The sequence below is a fragment of the Lepisma saccharinum genome, chromosome 5 (genome assembly GCF_977018435.1).
Source record: "Lepisma saccharinum chromosome 5, izLepSacc3.1, whole genome shotgun sequence".
In the NCBI taxonomy this organism is placed as follows: domain Eukaryota; kingdom Metazoa; phylum Arthropoda; class Insecta; order Zygentoma; family Lepismatidae; genus Lepisma; species Lepisma saccharinum.
In genome coordinates, this window is record NC_139233.1 from 89360251 (window position 1) to 89378569 (window position 18319).

At 36.8% G+C, this 18319-nt stretch overlaps 1 protein-coding gene across 1 annotated transcript in view; it reads left to right on the top strand.

Annotated features, from left to right (window-relative positions):
- The window catches only part of LOC145988140 (cyclic nucleotide-gated channel alpha-1-like), a 103369-nt gene that overhangs the window by 16359 nt on the left and 68691 nt on the right, over positions 1-18319 (top strand). The window contains exons 4-5 of the mRNA XM_083122971.1: positions 286-466; positions 11227-11391. Coding sequence (XP_082979097.1) covers positions 286-466; positions 11227-11391 — 346 coding nt within the window. The remainder of the gene's footprint in view (positions 1-285; positions 467-11226; positions 11392-18319) is intronic.

Genomic DNA, 18319 nt, shown 5'->3' on the forward strand with positions numbered 1-18319 from the left:
TACAAAATTATTATACTAGAAAATAGAAAGTTTACAGCAATGAAATCCACTTTTATCATTCAATGTTGATGCAAAATTAAATAAAATTATGCATTTTGCATAATTTACAGTATAATTAGAGTCCACAAAAGTGCCATACAGCATTTTTGCTGAGTCTGTGAGAGACCAGACTCAGGAAGAGTATGGTCAGTACTGGTGATTAAAATCTAACAGGTGGATACTGTTAAATTGTTATCAGCCCAGCGTTATTCTTTAAGATGGAATTCCCTTGTTGATTCTTTTCAGTGTTGGAGATTTGATAGGAGATGGTAATTTGCCTGAGATTTGGCTTTCACTGGTTTGCATGTTTGGAGGCTTTATCTTGATGGCATGTATCTTCATGGGGAATACAACCAGTGCCTTAGTACAGTACAGGAAACAATTTTGTATTTATTTTCACAGATTGCGTTTGATAGAAGCATATATGGTAAGAACATTTTTATGTATTCTGTATTGTAGTGGTTGGTTGATTTGATATTTTAAGACCACTTTATGCATAGTAAGACTAATCATGACTGGACCTACAGTTTAAAGTGGAATCCGAACCACTATGAGCTTCCACCGGGTATCGAACCCGGGACCCCTTGATTACAAAGCAACAATGCTACCACTGCCACTCTTGTATTGTAGTGGTAAAAGTAAATATATATACTAGGGATGTTTAATATATAAGTTTCCCTGTACTATAAAATAGTGTATAAAGCAATGCCATTAAAAAGAAGCACATGGTTGACAAGCGCCATCCTTTGTCTACAAGGAACAAAAATGGATTCGTTATCAGACGTGAAGGCACAAGCACTCAAGGGCGAAAAGTAAATGCTTGTTCGGAAAACGTGGGCTCGCTTCATAAGGAGTTCAGAAGCATGGATGGTGCATGCATGTTGTGACAGGGGATGAGACATTTCTCCATCATTACACTCCCGAATTCAAGAGAACATGAAGCATAAACAGTCTCCTATGAAGAAGAAGTTCAAGATGCATCGATCAGCTGGGAAGGTGCTTGTGACCGTTTTCTGGGATGCTAAGAGCATTCTGCTTATGGACTTTTTGGAACGAGGAAGAACAATTAATGCTGACCGTTATTGTCAAACATTGGATAAACTGAAAAACGCAATTCGATGTAAGTGACCAGGAGGTCCCCTGTCAGCTAGTGTCATTCTTCTTGACGATAACGCTCGCCCCCACTCAGCAGTGCAAACACAACACAAAATTGAAGAATTGGGGTGGGAACGGCTGCCCCACCCTCCATACAGCCTCGATTTAGCACCGAGTGATTTCCTTCTTTTTCCGGTGTTAAGTCTGAATTGCAAGGTTACTATTTCAAAACAGATGAAGAAGTGAAGCGGAATGTAAGAATTAGTGCTCAGTAGCCAGAGCCCTGATTTTCTTGCAAAGGGTATGGACAAATTGGTGCAACGGTGGGACAAATGCCTGAATCTTTATGGGGATTATGTGGAGAAGTGACGAAGGATCCTCCTACACATGTATGTGTAGTTTTCTAATGTATCTTAAAATATATTTTTTTACAGCATACGGAAACTTATATATTGAATGACCCACGTATATGTAGAATGTTTCAAAAGTCTCACAACTCTAATTTTGTGTGATTATAACATAAACACAGATACACAGTGGCCACGGTAGCTCAGTCGGTAACGCGTCTGACTACCATGCTCAAGGTCCCGGGTTCGATCCCTGTCCGGTTCAAATCCGGGAACTTTTCTAACGTTGGAAGCGGCCCCGGCACCCACCCAGCGTCGAATGACATGGGTACCTGGGGAAACCCTGGGGGGGTAAAGGTGGTCAGGGGCGTGATGCTGATCACATCAACCCCACTCATGACCGGATCAAGAAAGTGTGGGGCGTTACCCCCACACCACCTATACACCTTCATGGCATGGTGCTATGCACAGGGGAGCACTTTACTTTTTACCTTTTTACACAGATACTTGAATATACTTTAGATTTCCAGTTTATACGATACAGAAAGTTCTAGAAGTTAATTAGTGGTTGAAGTGTGTTTGTTATTTTGAAAACTATGTAAGAACTATGTGGTTTGGAATTCTTTATTCATTGACTTGTTTCAGACACATACATGTCAATGACATGAGAGTGTACCTGCTGACTGATTGATTGAATTAAAATTATTTTGTGTGTCGGCACTTATGGTCATTTTGCAACCTTCAATGTATACGGGGAAATATCTAATCAAGGCATCCCGGGTTCGATACCCAGTGGAGGCACATGGCACAGTTGTTTGGATTCCACTTTAAACTGTAGGTCCAGTACCGATTAGCCTTTCTGTGCATAAAGTGGGCTTAAAACAACAATTCAACAATCAACAACGGGGAAATATCCCCTTATCTAAAATTTAAAACAAGGGGTGTAAGAAGCCCTTTGAGAAAGGTTAAAAGTGCAAGGTTGTAAAGGGACATACACAAGACAAACACAACACATTAAAAAGTAAGAATAAATTTAAAACTTCCTCACAGACATTGGAAGAGACTAGCTCTTCATATAAAGCTAAATGTTGCATTTATTGTCATCTCCCAACAGGGATGACAAACTGTTGGGAAGATGAAAAGTATGCGTGAGGAAAGCAAAATCGGCACATTCTAGAACAATGTGCCGAGCACTTAAAATTACACCACAGACAAGACACATTGGAGGGTGCAGCCCTTGAAGTAAGTGACCATGGGTGAGACGGCTGTGTATTTGAGGTGCTTGACTAGTCTGATATTTAGCTGGACTTTTTTTTTGGCATCTGTCAAGTGCATGTGCATGCACTCCAGTACAACAAGGCTGGCTCACAGCATTACGGTTACAAAATTACTTCTTTAACTTTTAGTTCTTCATTATTTCTTCCCTGTGATGTGGGACCATCCACAACCTATTGTGGCATGTTGACAAAACATCTGCCCAGTAACACATCACCCTGGCCTGCTTGTAGCCAATGCAGCAAGGGTCCCAAGACAAACAGGCGACCTTGAATGAGCCAATGGGAGACTGCTTTATGTGGAGGAAAACTTTCTGTACCAATCGGTAAGGGATGAATGAATGTCGAGTGCAGTTTGTCGGTGAAGTTTGCTGATGTCCTCAGTGTTGTGAACTGCATGATTAAGTGTCCATACCAGCGTTGTAGCATATCAACCAAGCAAGTTACAATTTTAATATTTTAAAATAAACCATAAAGTTTGAAAGCACATGAGAAACACAAAATATGATTGCTGACATGCGTATTACATATTCCATGTGAATATAAATGTTTCAGAGTGTTGGGTCTATTAAAACATCACGTCCATAGACACATCCGCCAAAATAGAGTTTGTAACACTCGCTGGCTGTCGGCACGTTTTTTTTTTTTCAAGTGCTTTGCGAGGTTAAAAGTCTTTCAGGTGTGCGAATTTCTATTTGCTTTGTTTGTTTTTGCGTGAAGTTCAAGTGGTTGTGTGGAAACCGAAAGCTTCAAAAAGTTTAGTAATGGTATTGTTTACTATTTTTATGCAAAGAACTACGTGGTGTGAAAGTGGATTTGTGAATATTGCAATACGTAAAATCGTGAAAACTGTTTTAATCATCTGTGTTCGTCTGTTGCATTAAATGCGGTTGACAACAGACCAAATGAAGTTTGAATAAATGAACAACTGCTCCATGACTTTCACCTTTATCCTTCAAATAGTCTGAGATTAAAGACCATCTTGAAGTACCAGAGACTTAACAGTATTAGGTAGAGTGCTCATTATTTCCGTATAACGTACCATGTAGAAGAATAAATTCTTGGTTTTCTTAATTTTTCGGGAGCTGCTTTCCCAATATAAAATGTCACCACACGCCACTGGTCAAGTGTTCTTGTATATATTTACTGATAGCTCTAAAGGATCTGCCAATGTATGTGAATTCATATATAACCAACTCATATTGGGCATTATATACTCCTGGGTTGTCCAGGGGAGGGAGGCAATATCGTTTGTGTATATTGAGTGCACTGGCTATTTTGACCATTGATTTGTGTACACACAAAGTCAAAAGAAGTTTCAGCCAGGCACACATCAAACACATTAATTGACACCAAGATCAAAGAGACGCATTAAATTATGCACTTTCCGCATAAGCTAAATATGAACAACGGTCAGGTGCATAATATTTGGCTCCTGGTACTGCAGCAACTGAAACCCAGCATTTGCAACAAATGCAGCAGACGAACTGACTACACGAGCATTCCAAGTGATGTGCAGGGAAACAACATGAACCAGTGAAACAACAAGTTACCAAGCGGATGGTGTCACTTTTGCCAGGGACCACATAAATTAATAGAACCATTACAAGTAAATCTCATAGATACAGGTAGTAATTTGCTTACATGTATATTATACTAGCTTGTATTTTATTACCAAAACATGAAGGCTTGATTCTTGTTATCATAGAAGAAATAAGCTGGAATAGTGAATACGTCCTTTTTTTAACACCTTACACAGAGTTTCATGTTTCTGTTTCCATACTCATAAGTGAAGGTAAAGTTCCCTTTGCTCATTGCAACATGCCGTGAAAGGAGAGGGATTTAGGGAAAGGGCTCCACTCATTCAGGATCTTGGCCATTTTGTGGAGGTGATTTGATCAGAACCATGCTCCAACCACCTTTAAACCAAAGAGCTGCTTCTTGCAGGAAATATGTCGGGAAGAATCCAACCTTAGATCATCCACCCTTAGGATCAAACCCAGGTTTGCCATGTGGCAGTCAGACACCCTACTGACAGGATCACTGTGGCTCATTCCCATGGCCATGATGCCGACCTCCATGGCAGAGTAATAATCATAGCATGCTACAACTCCAGGGGTCTCGGGTTCGAATCCCAACCTGGACATGGGTGTTCTTTGTGAGTGTCCCTTCATCAATTTCATCATATCATCACTCATCATCATCTTCGCAATTAGCCCAAAGTGAAAGGAAAGCAATGCTAAAGAACAAAAGTCAAATCAAATCAAACAATGGCTATGATTGCCTAGAAACTGTGCTTAAAAATAATTCAATCACATCCCACAGTATTTAGATATACATCATGTCCCAAAAGGTACTTTACAATTTGATGTCATACAGCACAACTGACATAGAGGGATACACTTTATTGTAGGTGATTCACCAACGCCTAAATTTTTTTTATCAAGTATTGAATAAGATGGTGCACCATCACAATGGGCCTTAGACGTGAGAGATGTCTTGGACAGTACATTTCCACCACGTTGGATTGGAAGATATGGTCCAATTGCCTGGCCTTCTAAAGCCTCTGATATTACACTCCTGGACTTCATTTTTGTTGGGATATGTCAAAGAATTTTATTATTAACATTAATATGTACAGCAGTGCTATCATTGATTTTGATGATTTGAAGGCCAAAATAAGAGCTGGCATTGTCACAGTTGAGAGGGTATAATAATGTTGGAATTTCGATTAGATGTTGTACGTGCCACCGAAGGTGCACATGTTGAAGTGGATTAATACACAATCAAACTTCATGCGTTGGTAAATCAAATGGGGCATGGAATGTTTGTTTATGTCAATTGCAAGTTGTGCTGTATGACACCAAAGTTGTAAAGTACCTTTAGGGACACCCTCTATTTCAATAATTAGTAATGCATGTTAGTAGTAGTGTAATCAGATACGTTCAAAGTAATAATTGGTACGAGGCCTATTATTTTTATTAATTTAAGCACAGTGGAAAACCTATTTTGACGATGTCTTTGTTGATTTTATACTATTGCAACTCTGTGATTTTTCATATCATACTTTGTACGAGTGTCATAATTTCTTTCGAGTTAAAGTACGTAACACCTACACCCACACCCACACCTACACCCACACACCAACCACACCTACACCCACACCCACACCCACACCCACCCACACCTACACCCACACTTCGTACTTGGTACGAGACCTACTATTTTTATTCATTTAAGCACAGTGGTAAACCTATTTTGACGATGTTTTTGTCGATTTTATAGTATTGCAACTCTGTGATTTTTCATCTTGTATTTCATACGAGTGTCATAATTTCTTTCGAGTTAAATTACGTAACATTACGTAACATTGTGTTGACCCATATTAAGCTCTTTTTTATTGTATTTTTTATAAGGGTTAATTATTGCATCATGTTATGCAACAAGTTATTACACAATATTATGATGACCCCTATCTAACGTGTTGTTTTCTGATTGATTGGTTATGACGTAATGCGATGATGTGGTGTCTTCTGATTGGCTCACTGTTTTAGATGTTTTCATCCCCGCTCTGGTTACTTAAAGGGTTTTCTCATTACAGATCAGTCAGTATCGTTAGAGTGTTTGAAGAGTACGGAGGTGTTGTTGCAGTGCTCCTCATAATTTTTTTGTTAAAAGTTAAGCATTTAATTTATTTTAAAGCTACATACTATTTATTATTTTAAGTTTAAAAAGTGTATCAAGTGATTTTTTTCATAGCAATTTTGATCAGCTTGAGTTTTGGTGTGATCAGATGTTACTTGATGTCTCCGGAAATTCTGTATAAATAACATAGCTGAAAATTTTATCATAATAGCTACAATTATTTTATTTTGAAGGTGGTTCAAGTCGTTTTTCACATATTTTTGATTGATTGATTGATTTAGTTTATTTTACTTCGCGTTTTGTGCCTCTTGGCTAATTTGCGAAGATGGGGATGAGTGACGAAATGATGAAATTGATGAATGGACATTCACAAACAACCAAGCCCGACCGAGATTCGAACCCGGGACCCTTGGCGTCGCAGCGCAATGTGCTAACCACTCGGCCACAGGGTCGGGCTCGTTTTTCACACAGATTAAATTTGTATGAATTTGTATTTGTATTGAATTTTCTATTTTTTCCCGAGAAAATTTATATATAAATACCAAAGCTGAAAAAAATATATAATTATAACTATTGTTTTTAAGTTACATTCTATCAATTATCATAAGTTTAAAAGTGGTTTTTTTTCTAGTAAATAGAATCTTATTGAATTTTGAGTTGATTGTGCTTCTTATTGTTATTTACTTAAAGCATATTTAAAAAAATGTAATCTACCAATTTCATCGAATGTGTTATTTGTGGGAAATTAATCTCCAAAACTAATATTAGCAAGCATATTGCAAGATGTAGCAAAACAGGTTCGAAAATAATTAATGTCTGCCAAATAAAGAACTTGGTTTTTCGTTTTGTGAAAAAAAAATATTTCTTGTACCATTGGTTTTCTCATATTTACAGATTAGATCAACATATACTTTTATAGAGTTGTTTTCCAGTTTATTTTTCAAAATATTTATGATAGATGTTTTAATTTCACTCAAAAAATTAGAAATATCACAGCCTGGTTTTGAAGTAAAAAGAAAATCCAGGAGTTGGTTGTTGAATGCAGATCTAATAGGCTTTTGGTCATTAAACATCTTAATTTGTTTGGAAGTAGAAGCTTCAGCTTCAGGATGATCAATTTTTCTTTTCAATGTTCCATGTCCGGTTGATGCAATGCAAATTTTCATGTGTTTTCTTAAATTAGCAATGCTAATCATTTTTCCGCATTGAGTACAAGGCTCAGTAGGTAACGAACAATTTATTTTCGAACCTGTTTCGCTACATCTTGCCCTATGCTTGCTAATATTAGTTTTGGAGATTAATTTCCCACAAATAACACATTCGATGAAATTGGTAGATTACATTTTTGTTAATATGCTTTAAGTAAATAACAATAAGATGCACAATCAACTCAAAATTCAATAAGATTCTATTTACTAGAAAAAAAAACACTTTTAAACTTACGATAATTGATAGAATGTAACTTAAAAGAAACAATAGTTATAATTATAATAATTTTTTTTCAGCTCTGGTATTTATATATAAATTTTCTCAGGAAAAAATACAAAATTCAATACAAATACAAACTTCATACAGATTCAATCTGTGTGAAAAACTACTTGAAGCACCCTCAAAATCAAATAATTGTAGCTATTATGATAAAATTTTCAGCTATGTTATCTGTACAGAATTTCCGGAGACAACAAGTAACATCTGATCACACCAAAACTCAAGCTGATCGAAATTGCTATGAAGAAAATCACTTGATACACTTTTTAAACTTAAAATAATAAATAATATATAGCTTCAAAATAAATTAAATGCTTAACTTTTAACAAAAAAATTATGAGGAGCACTGCAACAGCACCTCCGTACTCTTCAAACACTCTCACGATACTGACTGATCTGTAATGCGAAAACTCTTTAAGTAACCTGAGCGTGGATGAAAACATCTAAAACAGTGAGCCAATCAGAAGACACCACATCATCGCATTACGTCATAACCAACCAATCAGAAAACAACACGTTAGATAGGGGTCATCATAATATTGTGTAATAACTTGTTGCATAACATGATGCAATAATTTACCCTTACGAGCCATTGAAATGTTGCGTAATAACTTGTTGCATAACATGATGTAATAATTTACCCTTATAAAAAATACAATAAAAAGAGCTTAATATGGGTCATCACAATGTTATGTAATGTTACGTAATTTAACTCGAAAGAAATTATGACACTAGTACAAAATACGAGATGAAAAAATCACAGAGTTGTAATACTATAAAATCGACAAAAACATCGTCAAGATAGGTTTACCACTGGGCTTAAATGAATAAAAATAGTAGGCCTCGTACCAAGTACCAAGTGTGGGTGTAGGTGTGGGTGGGTGTGGGTGTGAGTGTGGGTGGGTGTGGGTGTGGTGTGGGTGGGGTGTGGGTGTGGGTGGGTGCAGGTGTAGGTGTGGGTGTGGGTGTAGGTGTTACGTACTTTAACTCGAAAGAAATTATGATACTCGTACGAAGTATGAGGAAAAATCACAGAGTTGCAATAGTATAAAATCAACAAAGACATCGTCAAAATAGGTTTTCCACTGTGCTTAAATTAATAAAAATAATAGACCTCGTACCAATTATTACTTTGAACGTATCTGATTACACTACTCATGTTGATAATATTTGTGTTTACAGTTTTGAGATATTTTGTGACATAAAACATTTTTAAATATGGAAGCATTTTGCTTTCTCATTTATTTTTATACATACTACAAGTATAAATATAATACACAGTGTGTATGTTTATATACATTTTCTTTATGATAGCACAAGGTCCTATTTTTGCATTATTAAAATTCACCATTGTAATAATGATAGTTTAGAGTCAGTGGTGTGTGACATTTTTATGTAGTCATCGCAAGACTTGTCAAATGTCAGGCTCGATCTTTCCAAACTGGAAGAGGGAGAGGAAAGGGGAGTGCACAATATATCTTCTCAGTAAATGCCAAAAATATTCCAAGCTTTCGATAGCTAACGTCACTCTCACTTCTATCCTGAAGATGAGAGTGACGTTAGATCTCAAAAGCTCGAAAGCTTGGAATCTTCTCCTCAACTCACCTGGTCGATAAGCCGAGAGAAACTTTTCAACAAAGGAGAAAATGTCTTCAGTAAAAATATTGTTTGAAAGCATTGCAAAAAGTGTACAAATCCATACGCTGTGCACACCTGCCCGATCCATTTCAGTTGCCATCAAATATAAAAAAAAATGTCAATTATTGGCTCCCTGCACTGTTCAACTGTGTTAACTAAGCTGATTTACAGTAGTATGTGGTGACCATTTAGATAGCCGGAGCACTGAATATATAATTTTTAAATAAACAATAGTACATCAAGGGGCAGGCTTGCCTAGATAAAAACACTGCACACCACTGCTTTGCGGCATTTTAGTCTTTCACAGGCTCCTCAAAAGTGCCTCTCGACACTTTCGGGGAGTCTAAGTATCCTGGAATTATGCAAAATTCGAATTTCATGCCGAAGCAGTGCTTCGGTAGCTTACCTTGTATGCACGCCACTGCTGATTTATAAAACCACCTCGGTTGTGAAAATGAAGGAATGGTTTTCTTTAAACGTTCTTGTGTGGCAAAGTGGATAAGAATACATGGTATTTCATCCATTCCCTGGGACAGCACTAAATCTATACTTGAGTGTAGCAACACGTAACTAATGCCTTAGGGTACTCATCCTAGACCTTCTTTTGCAAATCCGCTAAATGCCCCAACATAACTGCCGACCCGTCATAATTGATTGATTTTGATTTATTTTGTTTATTTTACTTTGCGTTTTGTGCCTCTTGGCTAATTTGCGAAGATGGGGATGAGTGATGAAATGTTTAAATTGATGAATGGCAAAATCAACCAAGCCTGAGCGGGATTCGAATCCGGAACCGTTGGTATCACAGTGCGATGTGCTAGCCACTCGTCCACAAACCGACCCGTCATAAGTTTGAGCAATAATAAATTTATCCTCCAGTTTCTACTTGTTGACAATTTTTACATGAACAAATAACCCGTCAGATATGGAATTGGTACTCACATCAGCAAAACCAATAAACTCTCCTCCTTATACACAGATCTCAAGACAGCTGACAATTGAGACCTACTGTTAACATTAGATGGTTCATCTAACATAATTGAAAGAATGTCTCATTTTTCAGTTTATTTAAAACATTTTTCACTCATGACATCACTAATAGATTGATTAGATCATTGCATTGCATGCTTTACAATGATGAAAATAGCACTCGGAAATTTTTTAATCCTGATGACGTCAGAGAAACCCTGCCGTAAACATGTGAGCTGGAAAAAAATATTTTATGACCATACCTTTAGAGAGATTCACACATTTTCTGTGATGACCTGAGCCAGCAAACACCATTGCGTTCAATAGGAAACGTAGAGCAAGTGTTGGCCACGGGGAATAGTACTGGGCTCTCATTCCGATGTGCTAAACTTAGCGAATTCCTTGCGTATTTCTAGCCATTTCATGCTGTTTCACAAATATGAGAATATTCTGACTTATTTTTTTTTACTTCTTCTCTAAAATATTTAAAATGCAGTATTTTTATTATTTTGCTAAGTCATCACCGCATCTGCCGATGACCAGATGTTTAGAGTGTGCTCAGAGAGAGAGAGAGAGAAAACTCAGAGTGACTTCATGGTATTTTAATTAGAGCTGTATCCAAAGTGATTGTAAAATATATGTAAATAGTCTGTACCATCTCCTTTTAAATCTGGTATGTGATTCTCTGTATTAACTACATCAAGAAGTGATTATTTATTTGTCTTATACAGGCAAATTTGAATATAAAGTCACAGTTACGACAAAAGATTCACCAGTACTATGAATCTTTATGGGATGTGAAAAATGGTATTCAGAAAGTGGAATGTATGGATATTCTGCCTCTATCCATGAGAATGCAAGTTAATTTGGACATCTTTTGGGATGCTTTTCGGCATGTAAGTGTAATATTTCCTATTAGAAAATATGAGTGTGTATGGAGTGTGTATGTGTGTATGTGTAACTAAAGAATATAAATAAGTAGTGTAATTGATGATACAACCAGCTCGATAAATGATGAGCCCCCCTCTGGCAGAATTGGCCACACTTAAAACAAGCTCAACATGCCCATATGAGCTTTTTGCTCAAGTGTAGCACCCTGTCTAATCCAAGATTTTTGTAAAAATGCCCTCGGGAGGTTCCTGTGAAATGATGAGCCCCCTCAGATTGATTTGTCCACACTTACAAAAGGCACTTCTGTCAGATTGTTGTCCATAAACTTGTTAAAAATATGGCTCTCTTGATATTTTTTTTGGCCACACTTAAAATTAAGCTAAAACCCATACCCACCCATACATATTTACTTCTGGTTTAAGTTTAATTGGACCCCAGCCTCAACTTGCATATCTAGTATTAAGATAATATATTTCTTCTAGAATTGTTCCGTGACTCTCTCATTTCTTACATCATAAAGATAAGATTTTTCCCCTATGAGAATAACACTACATATGGTGTCATCAGGTAATGCCTCATGGAATTCACAGATAATTTTAATGTTTGTCCTGTCATTAACCACAACTTGTTTCCTTTTTGAAGTGTTGATTACAAACATGGGCCTCTGTGCTTTGAATTCATCTGGTGTGTAATACATGTCAGTATTGCCTGTAGTGACCCTTTTGTATGCTGTAAATGCTTCATATAATTTAAGGAAATCATCCTTGGAAATGTCTAAATTATAATTTTCTCTAGGAAATACCTCATTTCTGCCATTTTTAAGATATATGTTCTTGATGTTGCAGTTATCAAATTTACTTGATTTTTTTTCCTGATTATTGTGTCTTCCAGTCTGAAACAATACCACCACAAAATCCGGCATGTCATATTGTATACTGGAGAATGAATTTGTAGCATCAAACTCATAATAAGTACCAGTTGCGGGCTTCTGTACACATTGATATGTATAAAATTGTAAAGGAACCTGTGGATTTTTTATTATATCTGCTTTGTATTTAAGAGCATAACTGGCTTCATATTCAACAACTGGGATTCTTAGCTCCATAGTCTGAATAATGCATTTGCCTTCATCAGGTAGGGTATTAGGCATAGCTTCCCCTGTGGAGTTTATTGCACTGTACCTCATCAAAGCATTATTATCATTGGCAGCTCTTCTAAATGTGATTCTTAAACCACCCTTCCACATAATATCTTTGTAATCTGAGAAGAATCCTGGCAACAGGCGCATAGGGAACAGCACAGTGTGGCTCTTAGATATAATTTTATCACCAGCCTCAAATCCACCTATTTTGTAGTAAGAAGCCTCGGTTTTGGATAATTTTAGTGTGGCCAAAGCTGTGGAGGTAATGCCGGGATAATCCACTCTGTTTATAACAACACCATGCTTTCTGATCTCAATTTCAGAGAACAGATGCGGCACAAAATTGTCTACCAATCTTATATTTGAATTTGCCGGATAATCTGTTCCATCCAGCTTTACAACATCAAATTTGATGTATAGATCTGCTCTGTGGGGGTGTATAAAGCCATCCCCTACATCAAGATCAACCTCAATCTCTGTGTTGGGTTGATTTAAATTTGCAAATGTCCTCCTGTTTGGAGGGAATGATTGTAGCTCATAACTCTCAATATTTTCCATTTTTTTTGTATGTATTTTTATTTAAATATTAATCTCTATGATTGCAGTTGTTGTGGCTCCAGCAAAATCAACTAATTCTTCTTTTTCATTAGTGACCATCAATTCAATATAATCTATTCTATTATGGCACACAGGAAAATATAATGTTGGGGATGGATTGTAGATGATTGGCTCCATAAATTCAGAATTAGGTTTGAATGTTGCAATGATGCCAGTTTGTTTGTGAGTGCCTATGCCATTTGATTTGGTGATCATACCCTCAGCCACATTACAGTGAATATTCAGAGTCTCTATGGCTAAGAATTTAGGTATATTAATAGCAGTGTGTTTGATGGCCGCTTCAAGTTTTGTGTTGTTCTCAAAGCCTAACAGCTCTCCTATAGTACCCAGATCCACTGTTTCTGTAGCAGATACAATCTCTACTCTGTGAGTGACAGAATTTTGAGTTAAAACTACACCTCTGGGTAATTGAGCATTTAGAGTGGAGAGATTATACTGCCCTGGAGTGATGACAATTTTTTGATCCCCTACTGCAATTTTGTTGTTGTGGTGTGTAATATTAGGGATCAAGTACATGCCATAAAATGCTCTGAGAGCTATTGTTTTGGGATACACTATGTCATCATGCAATTTGAGTTTCAATATTGAATTTTGGCTGGTGAGATGGAATACCCCCATGATGTTTTAAATACCACAAGGCTTTTTGAAAATCTTCAATTGATGGTTTATTTATTTGAGACATATATCTAAGAACAGATAAACACAAATGTCCACAATTAACATCTTTGAAGTTTTGAACACGGGCATTATTGTAATAAAGATTAGCTGATTTTAGATATTTTATTAAATTTTCAGGTGGAACACCTCCAAATGAATCAAACACAAATGCCTCATTGTTTAAATATTTAAGATAACAGATCCAGTGAGTGCCCTGATTTTTGTACTTATCCAAATTAACAATGCCACACTCTTTGTTGAGTGGTTGTTCCGGCAAAGAATCAGACATGTACACACCTCTAAAATTTTTGATGCCCAGTGGCTTGATTAAAGCTTCAATATCTTGGTTTGTAAGCGGCTCTTGTTTTTTTTAAACTTATTCATGGCTCTCTTAACACCTTTTCCTTGTTTCTCCATGGCCAGGTTGTGGCGCTTCAATTCATCTAATTCTGCCCTATTTTTCTTGGCATCTATTACTGTTTTTGCTATGGCAGCTGATCCCCCAGCCAAGCTCCCAACAGCCCCGAGTGCTGCTAAGATGGCCGGGATAGTAAATATGAAACCCCCCACATGTGATTTTTTTCTTGATTGCTGTAATTTTTTTAATTGGGGGGTACTAAGCAACAATTTCATACCATGGCCCTTGGCAATACAAGAATTTTTTTTCTTGCGCTGCTTTTTGGTTAAAAGACTGTCAATAGTTTTAAGAGATTTAAGACCTGCATAAGGTATTTGATACATAACACCCTTGGCCTTCATTGTAGGTTTATTATATACATATTCACAACCCCCACCCCAGTTTTTGTTTGGTGCTCATAGCTATGGTGGTTCCCAATGCTGCTATTTTTTCACTCAAAGATGCATGTTTGCTTACAAATCTACCAAATGCAGCCTCTTCTAATTTCCTGTCTGCAACATGTCTTTTGTCAAGATCAGAATGTGTGTTGTATGCTATGTCATGGTCTCTACAAGCAGCATCTAAAGGATTAACACCAGGATCACCTCTGTTTAATCTATGGTCCAATTTTGTGCCTGGACCACAATACTGATAGCCTGGAATGTGTAGTTCAAATGGCAGCTTGTTTATAATGTCATTAACAAGGCCCCGACCCTCAGAAATATTCCAAAATTTAGGTGGTAGAGTATTAATAATTTTTATAAGATATCCAATCCCCTTAGTGTCATTCACTATAAAATTAGACAATTTTGTGCTTATCATGTCCATAATTCCAACCTTTTCATTGTAAAAATTGTGGTTGCCAGCATTTTCCTCCCCAGCTATCACCAATAACCTATCTACAAGTTTCCTGACATCATCAACCCAGACAAATTCTTTAGGCAGGGTGTTGTATTGTTTGATCTACTGCCTGTCTTAATTTGTGACCATATGGGCTTGATTAAATTATTGTATTTTGCCCCACTGCTAGACTTGACTCTTTTTTGTGTGGGATCATTGTTCTGGTATAGAGCATCTGATTTTATTAATATTTCTTTGTAATATTCATAATCTTGATCTGTATAGCTGCCAGGCCTTTTCCTAGTCATCAGTTCCCACAATCCAGGTGTGCCGGGGTACTTAACAAAAGCACCTATTTCTCCGAGACGAGATTCTGAATAAACAATCAGATCATCCCACATAAATGTTACTCTGAAATTGCCAATTCTATGTATGATGCTACCATCAAGCTCTGTGTCAGCATATAAGCCAAAAACCTCATCTTTGTTGTCTTTAGGTGTGCTTAAATATTTTTGAGCAAGAAGACCCAATTCAATAGGATCCTGAGTAGCTTCAATTCTTCTAGGAGCAATAGGACTAGGTGTATGAATACTGGAAAGTGGGGTGAATGGATAATCTAATATGTTTCTTGCAGCTACAGGTACAAGCTCTGTGATCAAATTTTGATTTTGCTCTGTAACAGTTTTAATATTTTTACCTAATTCACTAATAGCATCTATTACAGGCTGTTCTGTTTGTTTGTATTTTTCATAAATTCCTCTTTTCTCTGATTTCCATCCCTTAAATCTTTTTACAAGATAATCTCTTAATTTAAGATCATCAATAATTGGCCTTTTCATGGTTATTTATTTATGTTTCAATGTCTAGAAAATTGTTGATTTTATTTCTGTATTTGCCACTATTGGGTGTTCTTGTCATATCAATTGTGACAAACCCATAACTGTCCTGGTTCCAGCACCTGCTGCAAAACTTAGAAAAATTATTGTAGCTCAAGTCCCCACCTACATATTCATCATGTATGTGTTTGAGGTTGGTATGGTCTTGATGAAACACACATATAAAATTGCTGTTGTCTCGGATCAGCTGCTTCGGTATTTTTGAAAAAGTCTGTGCCAGGTAGAAGCAATCAATGTTTTTGTGCCGGCCCTGTGTAAAGAAATTTCTAACCTTGTTTTGATTATCCAGTATAATGTCATCAAACACAACAACAGAATTATCGAGGCATTCATGAAGTGGCTTAACATCTGGTTCAAAAGTGGCTATATCCAATCCATCATATAGCTTCATCAGCTGCTGATATTTTAATTGTTCCAAGCTCTTAGAGAAGATATACAAGTGCCTGTTTTTCCAGTCTAACCAGTTGGGTGCCAATAAAAAATTATCAACCATTAGTGTAGTTTTACCACAAGCTGATGGCCCAACAATAAGACATCTAATATTATCAGGCAGCAAGTTGCCATTTCTCTTAATCTGCTGTTCAGGTTCTGGCAGCCTCTTTATAACATCCCAGGTGTTCATATTATTATTTTGTTTGCATCGATCCAGCTGTGTTCTGGGAGTCCTAGCCATTTGACAAATAACTTGCTGCCTTTTCTGCGGATAATTTTTTCTATGAGATATGTGTCAGGCTGTTTAGTTTTGCTGAGCTCTTCTTCATAGAACCTGCCTTTGAGAATTTCTCCTCGGTGGTCTTTTATTATATATGTGTTAAGGGTCCCAGGTTTAATTTGAATCACTGTAAATAATTCAGTGCTCCAGTTTCTTGTAAAGCCTCTTTTGAATAAGTGCCTATATTTGCTGATTCTTACTTGATCACCCACCTTGTATTTGGCCTTTCTTGTTGTTGGCTGATATTTAGGATAATAAACAGTGCTGATCAATTTTTGCTCATCAGATGAAGTTACTTCAGAGGGTTTCATGTTGATTGTAGAATGGACCGAGTTGTTATATTTATGTAGAAGTTCTGGAAGAATATTAATCCATTTATAATTACCTTGAAGTGTAAATTGTTTATACATAAGATTTTTTAGGGTTTTGTTGAATCTCTCTACAATTGAGGCCTTGAGATCACTGTAACTCGAGTAATGTTTTATTGCCTGGCTTTTAATAAATTGTTGAAACACTGAATTATAAAATTCTTTGCCATTATCTGTTTGCAAATAGCGCGGTGATCTTCCACTCTGATTGATGATTGTTCTGATGGCTTCTGTAACACATGCCCCAGTCTTGGATTTGAGTGGCACAGCCCAGGCAAATTTTGAAAATGTGTCTATTACAGTGAGTAGATACTTGTAGCCCTTGTTGATTTTGTCTAAGTTTTTCAGCTGTCCACTTGCTATTTCAATCAAGTCGCTCTGCCATAAATCATCTATGCCCTTTGTGACTACTGGGAGTCTCTTAAAATTATGTCTGGCTTGTCTGTGTAATTCATCAACAATAATTTGTCTAGACATAATATGTAAACAAAAATATTGCAACTATGGGGTGTTCAGCAGCTGATACTACAGGATTTTCTAAATATAATTTGTCCCCTATTTGTATTTTAAATTCCAAAGAGCCATCATCTTCAACATATGCTGTTTCTAATGTATTGGGATCTGTAAAATCCTCTAATTCTACACTGGTGATTTTTGCTTTGTTATCAGCATTTGTTATTGATAAGGTGGGGTAGTGGTGTGCCTGTGGTTGAAGCCAATATTTGATCTTGATTGGTCTCAATGTGCCCCCAACAAAAAAACTGGTAATAAAATTGTGCAGGGGACAGCATATATATTTTGCCACCTGGTGTAAATGGAGAATCATATTCTTTGTTGGGGATGCTGTACAATTCAAGAATTACTGTATGTTTTGGATTCTCGATTATGCCTGTTATTTCTTTTTCTGCTGTGAGCAATCTGCTTGTTACTGATTCAAGGTGCTCATTGATGGTCCTAACAACATCATCATGGCCTGGCTTGATTTTTATGTCCACAACAAGTTTCTTGTATTGTTGCACAATCTCTTGAAGCTGGGTGGCAAAAACAGACAGAGCATTTGCTTGATTGGATTCCATGGTCCCTAGCTGTTGCTTGATATTAGCTACAATTTGTTGCAAATTTTCAACAACTGCCAATTTTGAATTTTGAGCAGTAATATCATGGACCTGTCTTCTGATATCCTCAAACAGGGCATGCAGTTCATTAATATGTTGATTAGTTGGTAGAGTGGCCACTGTCTGAGTGAGTTGTTTGATCTCTGTCTGGATATTCTTGATATCTTCTGATTTCAATATCCTATTCAC